The 15,469-nt window shown below is 54.7% G+C and overlaps 2 protein-coding genes across 3 annotated transcripts in view; one reads left to right on the forward strand and one right to left on the reverse strand.

Moving 5' to 3' along the window:
• Dcst2 (DC-STAMP domain containing 2) overlaps positions 1-2,894 on the forward strand; it is a 12,469-nt gene extending 9,575 nt beyond the window's left edge. The window contains exon 15 of the mRNA XM_008854559.3: positions 2,703-2,894. Within this exon, the coding sequence (XP_008852781.2) occupies positions 2,703-2,739 (37 nt within the window). The 3' untranslated portion in view covers positions 2,740-2,894. The remainder of the gene's footprint in view (positions 1-2,702) is intronic.
• Positions 2,895-2,903: 9 nt separating this feature from the next.
• The window catches only part of Zbtb7b (zinc finger and BTB domain containing 7B), a 15,649-nt gene continuing 3,083 nt past the window's right edge, over positions 2,904-15,469 (reverse strand). The window contains exons 1-4 of one of the 2 annotated variants that reach the window (XM_017794974.2): positions 12,344-12,945; positions 10,947-11,147; positions 5,457-6,619; positions 2,904-5,089 (exon numbers count right to left, since the gene is read on the reverse strand). In XM_017794974.2, coding sequence (XP_017650463.1) covers positions 4,624-5,089; positions 5,457-6,619; positions 10,947-11,129 — 1,812 coding nt within the window. In that variant the 5' untranslated portion in view covers positions 11,130-11,147; positions 12,344-12,945 and the 3' untranslated portion in view covers positions 2,904-4,623. Of the gene's footprint in view, positions 5,090-5,456; positions 6,620-10,946; positions 11,148-12,343; positions 12,946-15,469 lie in introns of those variants that run through there. The other variant, XM_008854571.3, reaches the window with a different exon arrangement.

The following is a 15,469-nucleotide window of genomic DNA, read 5'->3' on the forward strand; positions in this document are numbered from 1 at the left end:
GGAAACAGGAAAGGGGAAGAGGGAGAAAAAGGGAGAAGGGACAAGGAGAGAAAAAGAATCACTGAAAGACAAATGGTTAAGACCATAAGCTAAGCAGGAGCATGCTAGGCAGGAGGCTGAGAATGTTGAATCTATACTTGAGCCTGGGCAGCTGTTAGGCCAGGCTCTGGGGAAAGAGGACTGACCCAGTTTGAGACCAGAGAGATGTCTGCAGAGTGGCATCTGGCTAGAGATGCCCAAGGATTGGGGAGAAAGGTGCCCAGCAGGGGTCTGTACTGAAGGTGTCTCTTTAGGGAGTTGTTTACTCAGGAACTCTAAAAGAGGATGGGTTTGATCATCTCCTCCCTGGCAGAAGAGAAGGGAACAGGGATGAAACCTTGAAGAGCTCAACTGCAAACCTAAGAGGGGAGAGGTTTGAGAAATCAGAACAGTGGGTGTGAGTTCTAGGCCATCCTGATCTACATAGTGAGTTCTAGGCCAGCCAGAGCTACATAGTGAGACCCTGATGAGAGAGAGTGAGTGAGAGAGAGAGAGAGAGAGAAGAGAATATGGAGGAGGAGGAAGGAGGAGAGAAGGAAGGAGGGAAAGCAAGCAGGAGAACCAAGAGCCAAGCCCCCATGAAAGGTAGGTGGGCTGGGGACTTGAGACCAGCAGTGGCTCCATAGTTGAGAGAGCACAGACGTGACTTCTGGGAACATTTTTACGGTATCGGGATGGACAAAACCAAATCGTGAAGAATAACTGATAACAAGACTCAGAGTACATGGTTCCTGCATTCAGAGTGCCAGAAGTTGAAGGGTTCCTTTAAATACCCATTGTAGTTAAAACAATAAAAAACACTTTTGTTTTTTGTTTTTTTAAAAAAAAAACAAGGTCTCATTATGTAGACCAGGCTGGCCTCAAACTCACAGATATCTACTTCCCTCTGCTGCCTACCTCCAGTGCTGAGATTAAGGGTGTGCATGACCACGCTTTGCTTCCTTTTTCTTCTTTTTAAATAAGGGTCTCACTATGTGGCCCAGGCTGGCATTGAACTTGCAATCCTTCTACCTCAGCCTCCTGAGTGATAGAATGAAAGGCATGTGCCTGACTCTAAAACAGGAAGCTTGGTAATGAAGAGTTAGCTTTACAGACAAGTGACACAGCACCAAGATGCTCAGGAAGTAGACAAGAACATTGATGGCTACAAGGAGGAGCAAACCTCTGAGGGAGAAGAGTCAGATGGATGTGGATGAGGTAGCCCTTCAGAGGACCAAGCTTCCCTGAGGCAGAAGACTGGAGATCCTTCTAAACAGAGTTCAGAGTTCAGCCTGCTCTAGCCGGGTGGCCTCACTTTTCTCTGGGGAGTAGGAGGTGAGGGCACCTGCTGAGGGTGGCTGGAGTACCATCAAATTTTCAAAGAGTAGGTGGTGGAAATACCTGCTATGGGGAGTGTACAAAGAAGTTGGCTGGGGAGGCTGAGGGATTTCCAGGTAGCATTAAGGCTGAAAATCCCTATCCTTAATGACTGCTCCCATGTTCTTGGTTAGGGGTTTTTTGTCTTTTGTAATATTGTAGCCCAGGTTGGCCTGGAACTCACTAAGAAGCCCAGGCTGGCCTAACTGTTCCATAATTACCCTGTCTCAGTCTCCTGAATGTTGGATTGCATATCTTTCTCTAGCAAATGTAGTAGCCATGAATTTAAGAGTTGAAGACTTTTTCTGGGTAGGTCAGGAAAAGGACCAGATGAAGAGATCTTCAGTAACTGTGTGAGATGAATGGCCTTGAAAAGGACAAGTTGCTGAGGCCCTCAGCTGGTGGTGTTTGTGGGGGACAGTCCCAGTGTTGTCTTGGTAAGGTGTTAAGAACAGGGCCCAAGAGGCATGGTGATTCATGCTTTTAACTCCAGCACTCAGGAGGCAGAGGCAGGTGGATCTCTGAGCTGCAGGCCAGCCAGGACTTCATCTTGAGACCTTATCATAAATTAAATAAATAAATAAATAAATAAATAAATAAATAATCAGGGGCAGTGGTTAGGGAAGAATTGTGGGATGAACTTCTTGAGTACCCAATAATGTGTGCGAGTGGGGGCCAAGGTGAAGGTCATTAGAGCCAAGCTGATTAGGATTGCTGACAGAGCTAGATGGGCCCTTCCATGAAGAAGCTGCTGCCCCATACAAGCAGCTAAATTCCAGTGCTGCCATCCTGCATGGATATGGCAAGGTGTTTGGAAGCCTGTCATAGCACTACTGACGCACTGCTGGACAGCCAGCGCTTTTGCATAAACACTTAGAGCCAGCTGGGTTTGAGAAGGATAAACTGCATCTATTTGGGAAGACTGTAAAGAAAACTGTCCAGTTGGCACATTCCAGGGTGAATGGGGTGGCGGGAAGGGAGGCAAAGTGTTCATTCTGAGGCTCCAAGCTAAAGCAGATGAACAAGAGAAGCAGCTGAGGCTTGAGCAGGGGTGATGGTTAGTTACCCTCTAGTGGTTCTGAGCTTAGTGGGCTACATGGCCTCAGGCAAGTTGCTGCCTACCTGTTCCTCAGCATCAGCCCAAACCAGAAGATAAGTACAGCCATGGGCTGGCATGCTCTGCAAGCTGAGGCCAAATGTGTCTGGGAAGTAACAGGAGATGGATCAGAACAGACTGGTAGGGTAGGGGCAGGCATACACCTGTGAACAGGATGGTGATAGGACCACCCCCCTTCCTCTCCTCCCAGTGACCAAGACAAAGAGAAGGGTCCTGGGATGAAATGAAGCTTCCAGAAGCAGATCAGTCTGCTAGCCTTCATTTTCTCCCTGAGCCCCAGATATCAATTCAGAAATTCAACCATCCACCTCTTCAGCCTCAGAACCTGAGTCTCTTTCCTCCTCCTGATCCCTCCCATTAATCCCCAAAATAAAGGAACCAAAAGTGCACACAAGTGTGAATCTTAAATTATTATTATTTCTTCCTGTCGCTTACACCCAAAGTGGGGGCAGGGATAGAGGAAGGGAACAGGAGAAGGGGGGATGCCTTCCCCCACTAAGGCACTGACTGGGAAAGCCACGAGTAGAGTGGAGGCCAACTGTCCCCACTCTTTGGGGCTAAGCCCCAAGTTTCTCCAGCCCTGGGCTCCCCCTATAACCTGAAATGCTAAGATGAGGCCCAGGGCACCTGACCTCCCTCCTAATATATTACATCATCACTTTTTAAATAGATACAGGGACTGGTCCCGCCACCCCTCCCTGTGTGACCCCCTCCCCATTGTTGGGGGTACCTGGGCAGCTGTGCAAATGGGCGTTGGGGGTACATGGGGGGAGAGCACCGGGCCCCTGAACCTGCCCCTATTAAGGAGGGGTAAGGGCCACCAGGCCAAGGAGGGGAAATAGTGCAAGGCAGAGCCCAGGCCGCAATGGGGGTCCAGCACCCAGCGAGGAAGGGGTAGGGGTGAAGATTCTTCCTCACCCCAGCAGAATTGGGTAGTTAAAAATGTGAAATTGAATTTCAACAAGACCAACAGAAGAGAGGCTATGTACAGAGTGACAGTGGACTTGATTCTAAGAGAAGTGATAGGCAAGGACCCAGGGAAGGTTCCCTTTCCCCCAGGTCCACAGCCTAACTTTCCCAGAGGCAAGTGAGTTGCTTGCCTAGGGCGTTGGCAAGGAGGCGCTGGATCTCAGGTCAGGATGGTTGGGTTAGCTCCCTACAAGACGTCGCTGGGGGGCGCTCGCCCTCGCAGGGTCTGGCCACCAGATGGCGCTGGCTCGCCTGCTCCCGCTAGGCTACCCCAACCCTTCACCCCCATCCCACACCCAGCGCCCGCCGGCCCCGGGGCTGCGTGAGTCAGGGGCAGCAGAACAGGCGGCTCCAACTCGCACCTGGGCGGGGAGGTGGGGAAAAGAGGGTAAGACGCCCGGCCCGCCCTGCCCTCTGGCCCCAGGGAGGGAGCGCCGGGAACAAGACATTCCCTGCCCCGGGACGCGGGAGGGGAGGAGGAGCGCTCTCCTAGCTGGGCGGATCCCCTCCCGCTGCCCCCAGGGGCAGGCGAGCCAATCAGGCCACCCCGCCCCTTCTCCTGGACCCCATGACTCAGCGTTGGAACAGGGTGGAGGGGGACTGGGATGGCTCCGTCCTTACAGGCCCAGTCCCCCTAGTCTCTAAAGCTTCCACCTTGGTTTCCCTACCTACCCAAGTCTTTGCTACCCCCTTTGCGTGATTTACTGCCAGGAAAAGGGAACAGAAACCAGGAAGGGGGGGGTCTCAGAAGGGAGGGGCAGTCTACCCCCTGACACAGCCAAAACCTAGGGGGAATGAGAGTGGGGCAAGGCTTTGGTCCCAAGCCCCAGCCCCCTAGAAACCCGCATAGCCGAAGTGGGACCCACAAATCAGAAATAGATTATTGCTTCTATTCCCCAGGAGTAGCTGGGGACAGGGACCGCACGTTTACAATAGAGCTGTAAATATATATATCACCCCAATCTGGAGAGCCTGTGCCCCAAAACCTCAGCTTGGGATTGGAATGAGGGCTCTGTGAGGAGGGACTGATTCTGACGCCAGGTCAGCATCTCTGACCCCAGCTCGGCTTGTCTATGTGCTCCCACTGCTTCGCAGGGGTATCCCTGGCTTTGTGCTGCTCCAGCCTGGCCATCTATCCCTCTTTAAGAGGACTCCATGGCACCTTCAGCCTGTGGTGTGGTGGGTGTCCCCTCATCATCATCATCATCAGGGGGCCCAGGGGTAGTGACTGGAGCCCCCGTGGGGGCCGATTGCTCCCAGAATCGAGCCAGAGAGAGGCGGAAGGTGTCCAGGTGGCCATTGGAGAGGTCAAGGCCAGCAGGGCAAGGGGTGGTGGTTGAAGGTGGTGGGTAGTGAGGTGGCGCATCATCCTTGCGGCGCCTCCGGGTGCGCACCTCCAGGCAGTTCTGGCCCTTGAGGTGGCGCTGCAGGTGGTCCTCCTTGGCGAAAGCCTTGTGGCACAGGTGGCACTCATAGGGCCGGTCCCCAGTGTGCAGGTGCATGTGGTTCTTGAGGTCATAGCTGTGCAGGAAGCGGGCTGGGCAGTGTGGGCATGAGTAGGGGCGCTCTCCTGTATGCTTCCGCATATGGATCTTCAGCTTGTCATTCCTGGTACAGGCAGGGACGAAGAGGGCAAACATTCAGGGCTGAGGACAGGACCCCAGGCCCATCCTGACCCTGCTCCCAAGCCTTGTCCCACCTGATCCTTCACTGTTTCCCCATTGCTGTCCTAGGATACCCCTTCTGACTGGCCTCTAGTTTAATGGGTTCAGTCACCATCCAGTCCTCTGCCTCAGTACACCCTTCTAGGACTCTAGATTCTTCATGACCACCCCTTTTTCCTGGTCTCTCCTCCCACTCCAGAACCCAGAAGAGAGCTGGGCCCCTACAACCATCTACTTTCCCTCAGATCTCATACCCACCCCCAAGCCCATCTTGGGCCCCATCCCCTGCCTGGTCCCAACTTGATACTCACCTGGTGAAGCGGACACCGCAGACCTCACAGGCAAAGGGCTTTTCACCTGTATGGGTCCTCATGTGGCGTGGCAGTTTGCCTGCTCCATGGATTATCTTGTGGCAGACTGGGCATTCCTGGGGCATCTGGGACCGACGTTTACGCACCAGCTTGTCTTGGCCATCCAGGCCTGGTGCCAGAGTATCCTGGTGCAGGGAACTAAGGTAGGCCATCAGGTCTGGATCAATGGCATCTTCATCTGACCCCAGCTCCTCTGGTGACAGTGGGGGCTCACTGCCCTGTGCTAGCCCATAGGCTGGGGGATATACCAACTCTTCCTCTTCTTCTTCGCCCTCATAGACCTCATAGTTCAGGGGTCCCTCAAGAGGTGAGGCAGCACCTGTGGGAGGGCTGTAGCTGTCCCCCAGCCCACTGCCCCCACTGTTGCCCACAACCTTTTCTTCCTCATAGGTCAAGGGATGGGTGGGCACTGTGGGCACCTCAGGGACCAGGTGGTTTGCTCGGGCCCCCTTGGTTTGCAGGAAAGCTTTCCGAGGCTTGCGGCTGCGTCTTGCAACAGGCCGAGGTGGTGGTGGTGGTGGTGGTAGGAGGGGCACCTGTGGAGGGCTGTCTTCACCATTGGGAACTCCTGAGGCTGAGGCTGTGGTGGTGGCGGTGGCAAAAGCTTCTAGGTACTGTCGGGCTCGCTCACAGTCATCCTCATCTGGGCTGGGAGCTTCCAGCCCACTGCCTTGTAGAATCTCCATGCAGGCAGCAATGACACATGGGATCTCCAGTAGCCGGGCAGCTTGGAGGACAGCTGGCATGTTGGCGCTGCTGGTGGTCAGTGTGGCTGTGTAGGCAAATTCGAGCAGGGCACCCAGGGCCTCGGGCCCTACAAAGTCCAGCTCACACACACCGGTCCCTGCTCCTCCAGCAGCTGTCCCACCACCTCCTGCTCCTGTCACAGCCCCACCACCACCCTCAGTGAAGAGCTTCTTGAAGTAGTGGCTGCAGGCAGCCAGCACAGCCCTGTGGGTGCGGTATTCAAGGCCTTGCGTCCTGATGGTGAGGTCGCATAGGTGGCCCAGCTGTCGCTGCTCATTGAGGCAGCTCAGGAGCTCACTGCTGTGGTCTGGGAATGGAATTCCAATCAGGTCATCTTCAGGGCTCCCCATCTTCTCCTGCAGGTCAAATAGAGGAGACCGTTAAGAGCATTTAGTACTGTAAGGGCCTGGGAAGATGTACCAACATTGGCTAACACTTATTGAAGGAGGGCCACAATGCTGGATGCTCTTCTAAGTACTTTATGACTATCCTCCATTTCACTGACAAGAAAACCGAGGTTCAGATAGATGAGGCAACTTTCCAGGTAAAGTGCAGAGTACAGTTCACACCTAGGCAGTAGACCCAGACTCCACATTCCTAATTCTTATGATATTCTGGTCTGCCTCTATGGAGTCCTGCCTTTCACTTTCTTTCTAGATACTTCTGCTTCTCCTCATCCTTTCAGAAGAAGCACTGGACTAGGAGGTAAGATACCAGAGTTCTGTTTAGACGTGAGGAAGAATTGGCTAGCTGGACATGGTGGTGCCTGCCTTTAATCTCAGCACTTCAGGAAGCAGAGGCAGTCAGCTCTCTATGAGTTTGAGGCCAACCTGCTCAACATAGTTCCAGGACAGCCAGGGCTTTAAAAAAAATTGGTTAAAGGATCCTTGTGTCTTTGGCCTGTGTCTTGGGTGTGGTAGCTATGCCTTTAAGTCCAGCACTCGGGAGGCAGAGGCAGGCAGATCTCTCTGAGTTCGAGGCTGGCCTGGTCTACATAGTGATTTCCAGGCCAGCTGGGGCTACAGGGAGACTCTGTCTCAAAAAGACCAAAAAAAAAAAAAAAAAAAAAAAAAAAAAAAAAAAAAAAAAAAAAAAAAAAAAAAAAGAAAGAAAGAAAAGAAAAGTTGTAAGGATCTGTGACAGACCCTCCCAAAGCTCTGCTAGATGCCAAGGAGAGAATTCAGATTGACATTAGACCAAAGTCTGCTGGAGGCCAGGCGTGGCTGGGTTGTTACACTTGTACAAATAAGAGGACACACTTCCAAGCATCACCCTCTTTCTCCTTGTGCTCCTCCCCCAGCCACCTCCCCCCCACCCAGCCACCAAAGGTTCATTCTTCCTTCCAGATACCCCCTTCCACAGGCTAAACGGGAAACAGCTTCCAACATCCCTTCCTCCCACATCTTCCTTCCCTCAGGAGCCAAGGAGCAGCTACCCTTTGCTGGGGTGTCACTGGTGCAGGTACTTCCTGCCCCCACACAGATAAGCATCATCCCCACACCCTCCCCCACTGCCAACAGGTCAAGTTCCAGTCCCACCCTGCCCTTCCCCCTCAACAACTCCATCCCTCCCTCCCCTTTCCATGCCTCTCCAGAAGGCTGTGAGTCTACCTCAGTACTTTCTCTATTCAGAAGCCAGCCTACCATCCACTGGTGGGGGTGGGCATGGGCCAACTCGAGTAAAATAGCTGAATAACCTTGAGCAAGTAATTGTGGGAAGGGGTAAGTTTGGCCCCAAACACAGTAGGGAGGGGCTCAGTCCATGGTCTGGCCTTCATTTTCTTAGTTAATACTAGAAGGGGTTGGGGTTGGGAAGGAAAGTCATAAGGACTCATCCCTTTAGCCCTGACATTTTGTGGGTCTAGAGCTACTGGGGACAGTGTTGGGCCTGGAAAGAGCTGGGCTCTGGAGTCAGCCAGCCTTGAGTTTGAATTCTTAGCTCCATGATCTTAGCAAGTGATTTTTATCTCTGAGGCTCTTTCCTCATCTGTAATACTGGATAATTCCAGCTGACCCCAGGGGTTGTGGTGGGGGGTAAGTGAGGCCAGGTGTGGCACAGTGCCTAACACACAGTAGGGGCTCACTTAGTGGTCTGGCCTCAGGGCAGATTCCACTAGCACAAAAGGCCCTTGCAGACAAAACTACTAGGAGACAGGTCTACCTCCTCCTCCCTCAAGGCACCCTGAAGGAGCCAGGTTACTAAGGAGCTACCTGACCTTGGACAAGTCACTTCCTTTCCCGAGGAGGCCTAGTCCTCATCTGTAAAATTAAAGGCTAGTTCCGATGATCCTTCAGGCAAGTATCAGTGATCCTCTCTGATACTTAGCTGATCAACGATGGCTATGGATGGGGAAAGCTGGTTTTTTGTTTTTTGTTTTTTTTGATGGAGGGGTAATAAGTTAAGGGACACAAATTTCCTCTTTAGGACATAAGAACTGCATTGTTTTGGTCTGCCTTTCTGCTTGTCAAGTTCACTGCTGGGCCAAAGCTCCTACATGGAAGCCCTAAGTGAGCAGCACCCACTTGTCTGTCTTGGCTTGGAAGCTATACCCAGGCATCAATCCTTATACAGCTCACCTGTTCCCACCATCGGTCCCCAAACCACTTCTCTTCCTGGGGGACCAAGCAGTCTGGGAGTTCCTTTTCTCCTAGTACTTTATAAATGACACAAATTGCCCCAGGACTTTAGAACAAATAAAAATCAGGTGGGCAGCAAGTGGCTGCCACATAAACAGCAGTGGGCATCCTCTTGGGCCCAAGTGCATCATGTCCCTCCTAAGGGGCATGGGTGGAGCTATCTTTGCTGACCATTGGTTTGGAGCTGGGCACCCACAGGCACGTGGTTAACCCCAACCCTCTTCCCTCTTTCCCTACCCACCCCACCCATTCCCATTGGTAAACCCGCCTTTCTCCTACCCCAGGGCTCATCTCTATGGCATCTTGGTATGGCAGCCCTGCTGATTTGCTGATCTTGCTGTCAGGTCACAGGCTCAGGGTGGTTCACCACCAACTCACAGAAGACTTAGGTAAGGGTGGGTATTTAACCCCTTAGGCCCAAATCCAATGCCCATGGCCACAAAGTAGCAAGGAAAGTTAGGAGAGGCAGAAGATACAAAGGAGAGGAGAGAGTGTTCAGTGTGGCTCTCCAGCTTCTGGGAAATCCCCTAGCCCTGGCACCCATGCCAACTGAAGTGCCACCTGGAACTATGCGGGTGCCAACCAGGCCAAGGGGGCACTCCTAGCTCCATCATCTGGGAGGGGTTGGTGGGGTGGAGGCCTCCCCCTTTCTGCCAGGGTGCGGCACTGGTGCCAGTATGCCCACTCCACCTTGGGCACCCTTCCCACATCTATATCCCAGAGGGCCCAGTCCCCTGACGCCCCATGCAGGCAACCCATCCCCACCCAGCCTGGCATGCCCCCTCTTGCTAAGACCTTGTGGGCATGGGTGTGTGTGGTGGTTGGGGGGGCAGTTGTGCCAGGGAACTGGGCAAGGTCTGCTTGGTCTGTTTGCCTAGTAGGGGAAAGAACTGGGGGCCCCGCCCCATTGTTCCCCTCTTTTCCACCACCCCCTAGGCTCCCCTCATTGTCAGGCCTGCTAGACCGGCCAAGCAGGTGGGCAGCTTTCTTGAAACTGGGCCCTGTGTCAAACCTGCCCCATGCATGGTGTGTGTGTGGGGGGAAGACTTGAGGGTGATGGGGAGGAAAGGTGGGAATCCTTATCTCCTACCAATCAGTGCCGAAGGGCACTTGCCAGAGTGTATCCACAACCAAGAAATCAAGAGGTAAGGGTACCAGCTCTGTCTTGGAAAGGCAAAGGCAACTAGAAGTCTTTGCAGCTGCTAACCTTAGGCAGTGTCCAGAGCAGGGCCAACCCTGCTGGCCTGAGCCAGCTGAAGGGCAGGCATAGGAGGCCCTGAATGGGGCAGCCAAGTAAAGCTGCCCCCCCTTCTCCCCATCCTGGGGATTAGGGGACTGAGGCTTAGTGTGGGGGGCAGCAGGCGGAACCAGGATTAGTGGCAGAGAAAATAGATTCATCTGAGACACAGGCACACAGACCCTCCCCCCGAACCCCCAAGGCTCCAAGGTCCCTTCTCCCAGCTCCACCAGGGAGCCTGGCCTGGCTTTTCCTAGGGCAGCAGCTTGGGGTGAGAGAGGGAGAGGACCAGGACCAGGTTGAAGCACCTTCTTGCTAGGGATGATAGAGACCTGAGGCTCTGCCCAGTGCTCCTGGTGTCTTGGCTGGTCACCCCTCCCCCTTCTTTCTCCTTTCTGCCCCCAACCCCCACCCCAACTCCAGCCTCAGGTTCTCTTCCTGTTTTTTTGGAACTAAGTTTGCACGAAGCTAGGGCTTTGGCCTGTGGCTGGACCAGAGGCATAGGGAAATTAGGCAGTCAGTCCAAAGTCCTCAGGAACCCAGGAATTCTTATTCCGTGGCTCCTCCATTCATTCTGAAGACTTCTGGGGCCCAAGAGCCATGGACATCTGAACTGCCCAGTTGGGGAGGTAGCCACATATCACTGGAGGATTGGGAGAGCTTCCACAAAGGCCAAGGGACAGCTCCTGGGCCCAAGGATGTAGGAGCACTTATGGAGCCCTCCCCTCCAGCCCCTCCAAGCTTCTGCATGCCTTCCCCATCCCCCATGTGGCGCTTCCCCCTCCTAACCTCACCACCCCCAGCACTCACACTTCCTGGGGGCCGAGGCGGGGAAGAGAGACCGCAAGCCACGAAGGGGGAAGGCAGTGAGGGGAGTTGGCTGCTTCCCAGTGCAGTGGGGGTTAAGCTCTCCCCAAGCCCCCCAATCCTGATGCAGGGGCTCTGGACTCCGAGAGACCTTGGTGCTCCTCCACATTTTCTTTTCACACACATCAGTTCTAGCACATAGTCCTTTAGCCCCATCAAGGAGAGTGGGCAGAGATAAAAGATGGCGGAGGAAGGAATGGGGCAGCCCTTTCCCGGCCTTTCCCCTCCACCATTGGGAACCCTTGCCCGTCAACCACTCCTTACTCAGTCTTTTTCTTGGACTTCTCTTTCCTCTTTTTGTCCCCTTCCTACCTTCAGTGGCCCTTGTCTGCCCTGCACAAGACTCACCTTTTGCTTCCCTTCCCTCAGTCCTTGTGGTCCTTATCTCCTCTCTACCACACCTGTCCTTAGGCCTCCTGCTAGGAACCATCTTCACCTGACCTTTCTTTCCCTTTCTCATCACTTCTCTCACTGAAGCCTCTCCAGAGCTCAACATTTGCCATGCTCTAAGCAGCCCTTTCTTCCTTTCAGGTCTGTGGGATGGAGAGGGCAAAGGAAACTTATCAAGGCCTAGCTTGTTCTGCAAGACCTGGTCTTGCCAAGAGATGGCTGAGTTTAGGGCATCCATATGCCTTCTGGAGGAAACAGAGAATCAAAATTTGGGAGCCAGCTGGGGAAAAGAGGTGACGGAGATGGGGTGTGCAGTGAGAGCGGATGTGGGGTAAGGGGGACAATGGGTGCCTCTCTGCCCGTCAGAGTTTCCAGCCCTGGAGCTGCTGGACTTCCGCCTCTACCCCCCAAGAGTACCCACCCTGAGCCAGGTAACTGTCCACTTAGGACAGACCCTGGTCATCAGGGTTCCCAGCAGGATCTGATTGGGCAGTGCCAGCTCTCCTGAGGGCCTGAGGAGACAGTACAAGGTGCCAGGGTCTACCTTGTGTCGCCCTCCCCCTAGTCATGTCTCTGGCTGGGTAACTGAGCTGGCTGGTAACCCCACACCCGCCTAGCTGCAGGCAGAAACCTGAGCCCCCCAGCCCCAGAAGACACCCCAGCCCGTCCCCGGAGCCCAGCTCCCTGCCAGCCTGTCCAACCTCCTGGCCTGGCCCAGCACTGCTCCAGTAGGCCCCTTCTTCTGCCTTTCTTGGTCCTCTTGGGTCCCTTAGACTCTTTGAAGCCTCCCCACACTCAGCGCCTCAGCTCCTGTTCCCTAAAGCCTCCAGTGCAATCTGGGCACCCTCTTCCTAGCCTGCTTTTCAGTCCTCCTCTGACCCTTGGCCAATTCTAGGCCTCCGAGCCTCCCCTGGGGCCTGAACTCCTGAGCCAGAGCAGGGCCTACTCACCTGAATGCTGAGGGGCCTTGCCGGCAACTCCTCCTGGCCCCTGGGGGCAGCACAGTCGGGAGGGGTGGGGGAGGGCTGGCTGGGGGGGGGGAGAGGGTAGGGTGGCTGTTCCCCGCTCCACCTCCCTCCTTCAAAGGGGCCGCCCACGACCTGGCCCAGCCCCTCCCCCCTACAGCCTTAACCCTCTGGGTGCTGTCCCCCTCCCCCCAGCTTGGAGGGAGGGGTTACAGGAGGGCTGGCAGCGTGGGAGAGGGCCCAGAGTCTCTGCCTGCAGTGCCCAAAGCCCCAGCTGTCCCCACCTCCGCCTGTCCTTACTCAGTCCTAAAAGGGGAAAAAGGTGAGGGGTAGGAAAGGTAGGAGCTGGGCCAGTCCAGGAGGACAGAGGTGAGGAGGAGCAATGGGAGAGGCTGCTGGAGGTGGGACCAGGAGAAGGAAGAAGGGAGGGGAGGGGATAGGAGGCAGCAATGGCCAAAGAGGGAGTCAGTGCCACGGATGACAGGTGCCCAGGTCCAAGCCCCTCAGGGTATGTGGCATTAAGGGACCCTAAGGAGGCCCTCCAGACCTTAGCAAGCCCCTTGCCCCTGCTGGGAGCTGTCCGAATTCTTACCCGGTACCAGGCTGGGGCCCTCAGGGGCTGGGCAAGGCAGTACCCGCCCTCCCCGTAGCCTCACCCCAAACCCACTCACATACCGCAGTTCCTGGCCAGGGCGCTAGCCCTGCCAACCAGGCCAGGGGGCAGCACTCATGCCAGACCCCAGTGGACAGGGGGACAGGGCTGGCTGGGGAGGGGGTAGACAGATGGGGGAAACTGTAGGCACCGAAAGAGGAAGGAGCTGGGAGGGGGCATCTGCTGGGAAGCGCCTAGCCCAACCCCTTGCGCAAGTCACTGCCACCCTGGCCGGTTGGGTGGGACCCGCCTGGGCCTGAGGGGCAACTCAGGAAGGCTCTGAGCCCAGATGGGTGGCCACAAAATGTCACGTAATTCCTAAGGTCCCTTATTGCTGGAATGAAGGGTACCTCAGTGTCCTCTGGACAGTAGGCCAGACCAAGTCCTGCTAGGCACAGAGAGAATCACAGAAATGTCCCCTAAGGTACCCCCTCCCTGCTACCCCCAACAGCTGCTGGCTCAATGCCGCTGGCCTGCTGCTCCTCACCAGCTCCCAGCCCGGTTGGCAGCTACCCACCAGGATGCTGGCAGTCCTGCCCTCCTCTCCCTCCTACCCCCCTGCTCTCAGTGCCCTATGCCAACTGTGGGACTTGGGTGGGGGAGGGTCACCCCTGTGCCTTGGTGCCAGGCAGGCAGGTCTAGGCCCCAGAGGTCCTACAGATAAGGCCCTGGACCCTGTCCTCGAGCCACCTCCTTAAGAAGCATATTGCTTAGGACCTATACAAGGAGAACCTAGACAGACGTATGAGCAGTTACTGAAGGTTCCACACCCCAAGGTGGGGGCCAGTGTCTCTACTGTCACCAGGTGCCAACCTCCCACAATTCCCCCTGCAAATGCTTGGGGCATCAAAGTCCCTACAATTCCTAAGAGCCCCAGTCCAATGCCTATAGCCTATGAGGGAGTAGGGTGGGGCTGCTCCCTGCCCTTTGATCCCTATAAAGGAAGGAACCAGCCTGGAGGGCAGGGGGCAGGGAAGGAGTTCATGGGGCCCCTCATTTCTCCTGCCAGGGGCATCAGAGCAGGGTGTGGGCATCTCTTGGGTGGGGCTCATCTTAAGGTGAGGATGTCTCAGCAGGGAAGATGGATGTCAGTCTTGGGCACATAATGTCATATAGTAATATAATGACAAAAATAAAGTGAAGAGGATGCAGGGGGTCCCCATGTTGCAACCCATCAAGTACTTTTACCTTCATCCAGAAACACTTCCAGACAGCCAAAGGAGGACTACAGGCAGACAGAGGAGGACTACAACTCCCAGTATGCACCACAATTGCTTTGTGCATATCTTGGGAGTTGTAGTTCCCTTGAGAAGCCCAGGGTTCTTCTCTTCCAAGAGCTTAGCTGGCTGATAAGATAGGGAGAGAAGAGGACCTGATCACAGATCCCTAAGTGAATCTATTTTTAAGAGGACTAGGTAAGAGGCTAGGAAGTCCCTGGTTGGGAGAGAAGACCCCCTTGGCTCCAGGCAAAGGAGGAAAGGAGGAAGGAAGGAGGAGAGGATGTCTGTTGAAAGGGGTATATGGGTGGGGAGGAGCTGGGGAGGGGGTGGAAACAGGAAGGAAATTGAAGCCAGAGACATGAGGTCGAAAGCAAGGGCTTGGGGGAGCCCCACTCTGAGGCCTGGCAGGGACTGGGAAGGCATTTCCCCTGTAGTTCTAGTAACCTGGGAGGCAGAAGAGGAATTAGTGATGTTAAGTGGTAGCAAATTGATGTGGAGAGTCACTGGCTCCATTTGCCTGCCATCAGCCCTCTTTTGTCAGAAGCACCCTTAACACTGGATTTCGTACAGGTATTTGCTGGCTAGGAAGCTCTGAAGGTTCTGGAACAGCTAAAATGCAGAAGGGTTTGGGGCATGCAAGGGCCAGGTCTGCTGCTAAGGGCCAGGTCTGCTGGTAAGCACAGTGAGAAGTGTGGGGTTAAGTTCAGGTGTGAGGTCAAGGTAAGGGCAGGGCAGAGACCATGACAGCTAGGAAGCCTCAGAAGAGAGGACTGAAGGGAGACCTATTATTCCTGCTTCCCACCTGGCTGAGGCAATGGGACAGAAAGAAGAGGGAAGCCTTCTCTGATCTCAGGTAGATTTCCCCTTGGATTTTAGCCTGTCAGCATAAAACACAGCATCTCAGAGAGCCAGATGGCAGCTAAATGTCTTTCCCTCATAGAGATGGAGGTCAGAGTTGGGCAGAGGACACTTTTTTCTGTTTCCCAAAATTCTGTGACAGATGCTGACAGGTCACAGCCAAGACGCCACCAAAGACCTGAGCCTGGCTAGGTGGTGGGGGTGGTGTCTTTCTTGTCCTCCAAGTCCTTGATGGTGGATCAGAGTTGCTCTCTCCCCTTCCCCCCAGTCCCCCAGGCCAGCCTTTGGCACCTGGCCTCTTGTATGTTGGCAGGACTGGGGGGGGGGGGGGCAGCGGAAGGAAACTTAAAACTGTCCGGGAAAAACGTCAAGTTTCCTCCC

This window comes from Nannospalax galili, unplaced genomic scaffold (assembly GCF_000622305.1).
Source record: "Nannospalax galili isolate Female #2095 unplaced genomic scaffold, S.galili_v1.0 scaffold591, whole genome shotgun sequence".
NCBI classification, from domain to species: domain Eukaryota; kingdom Metazoa; phylum Chordata; class Mammalia; order Rodentia; family Spalacidae; genus Nannospalax; species Nannospalax galili.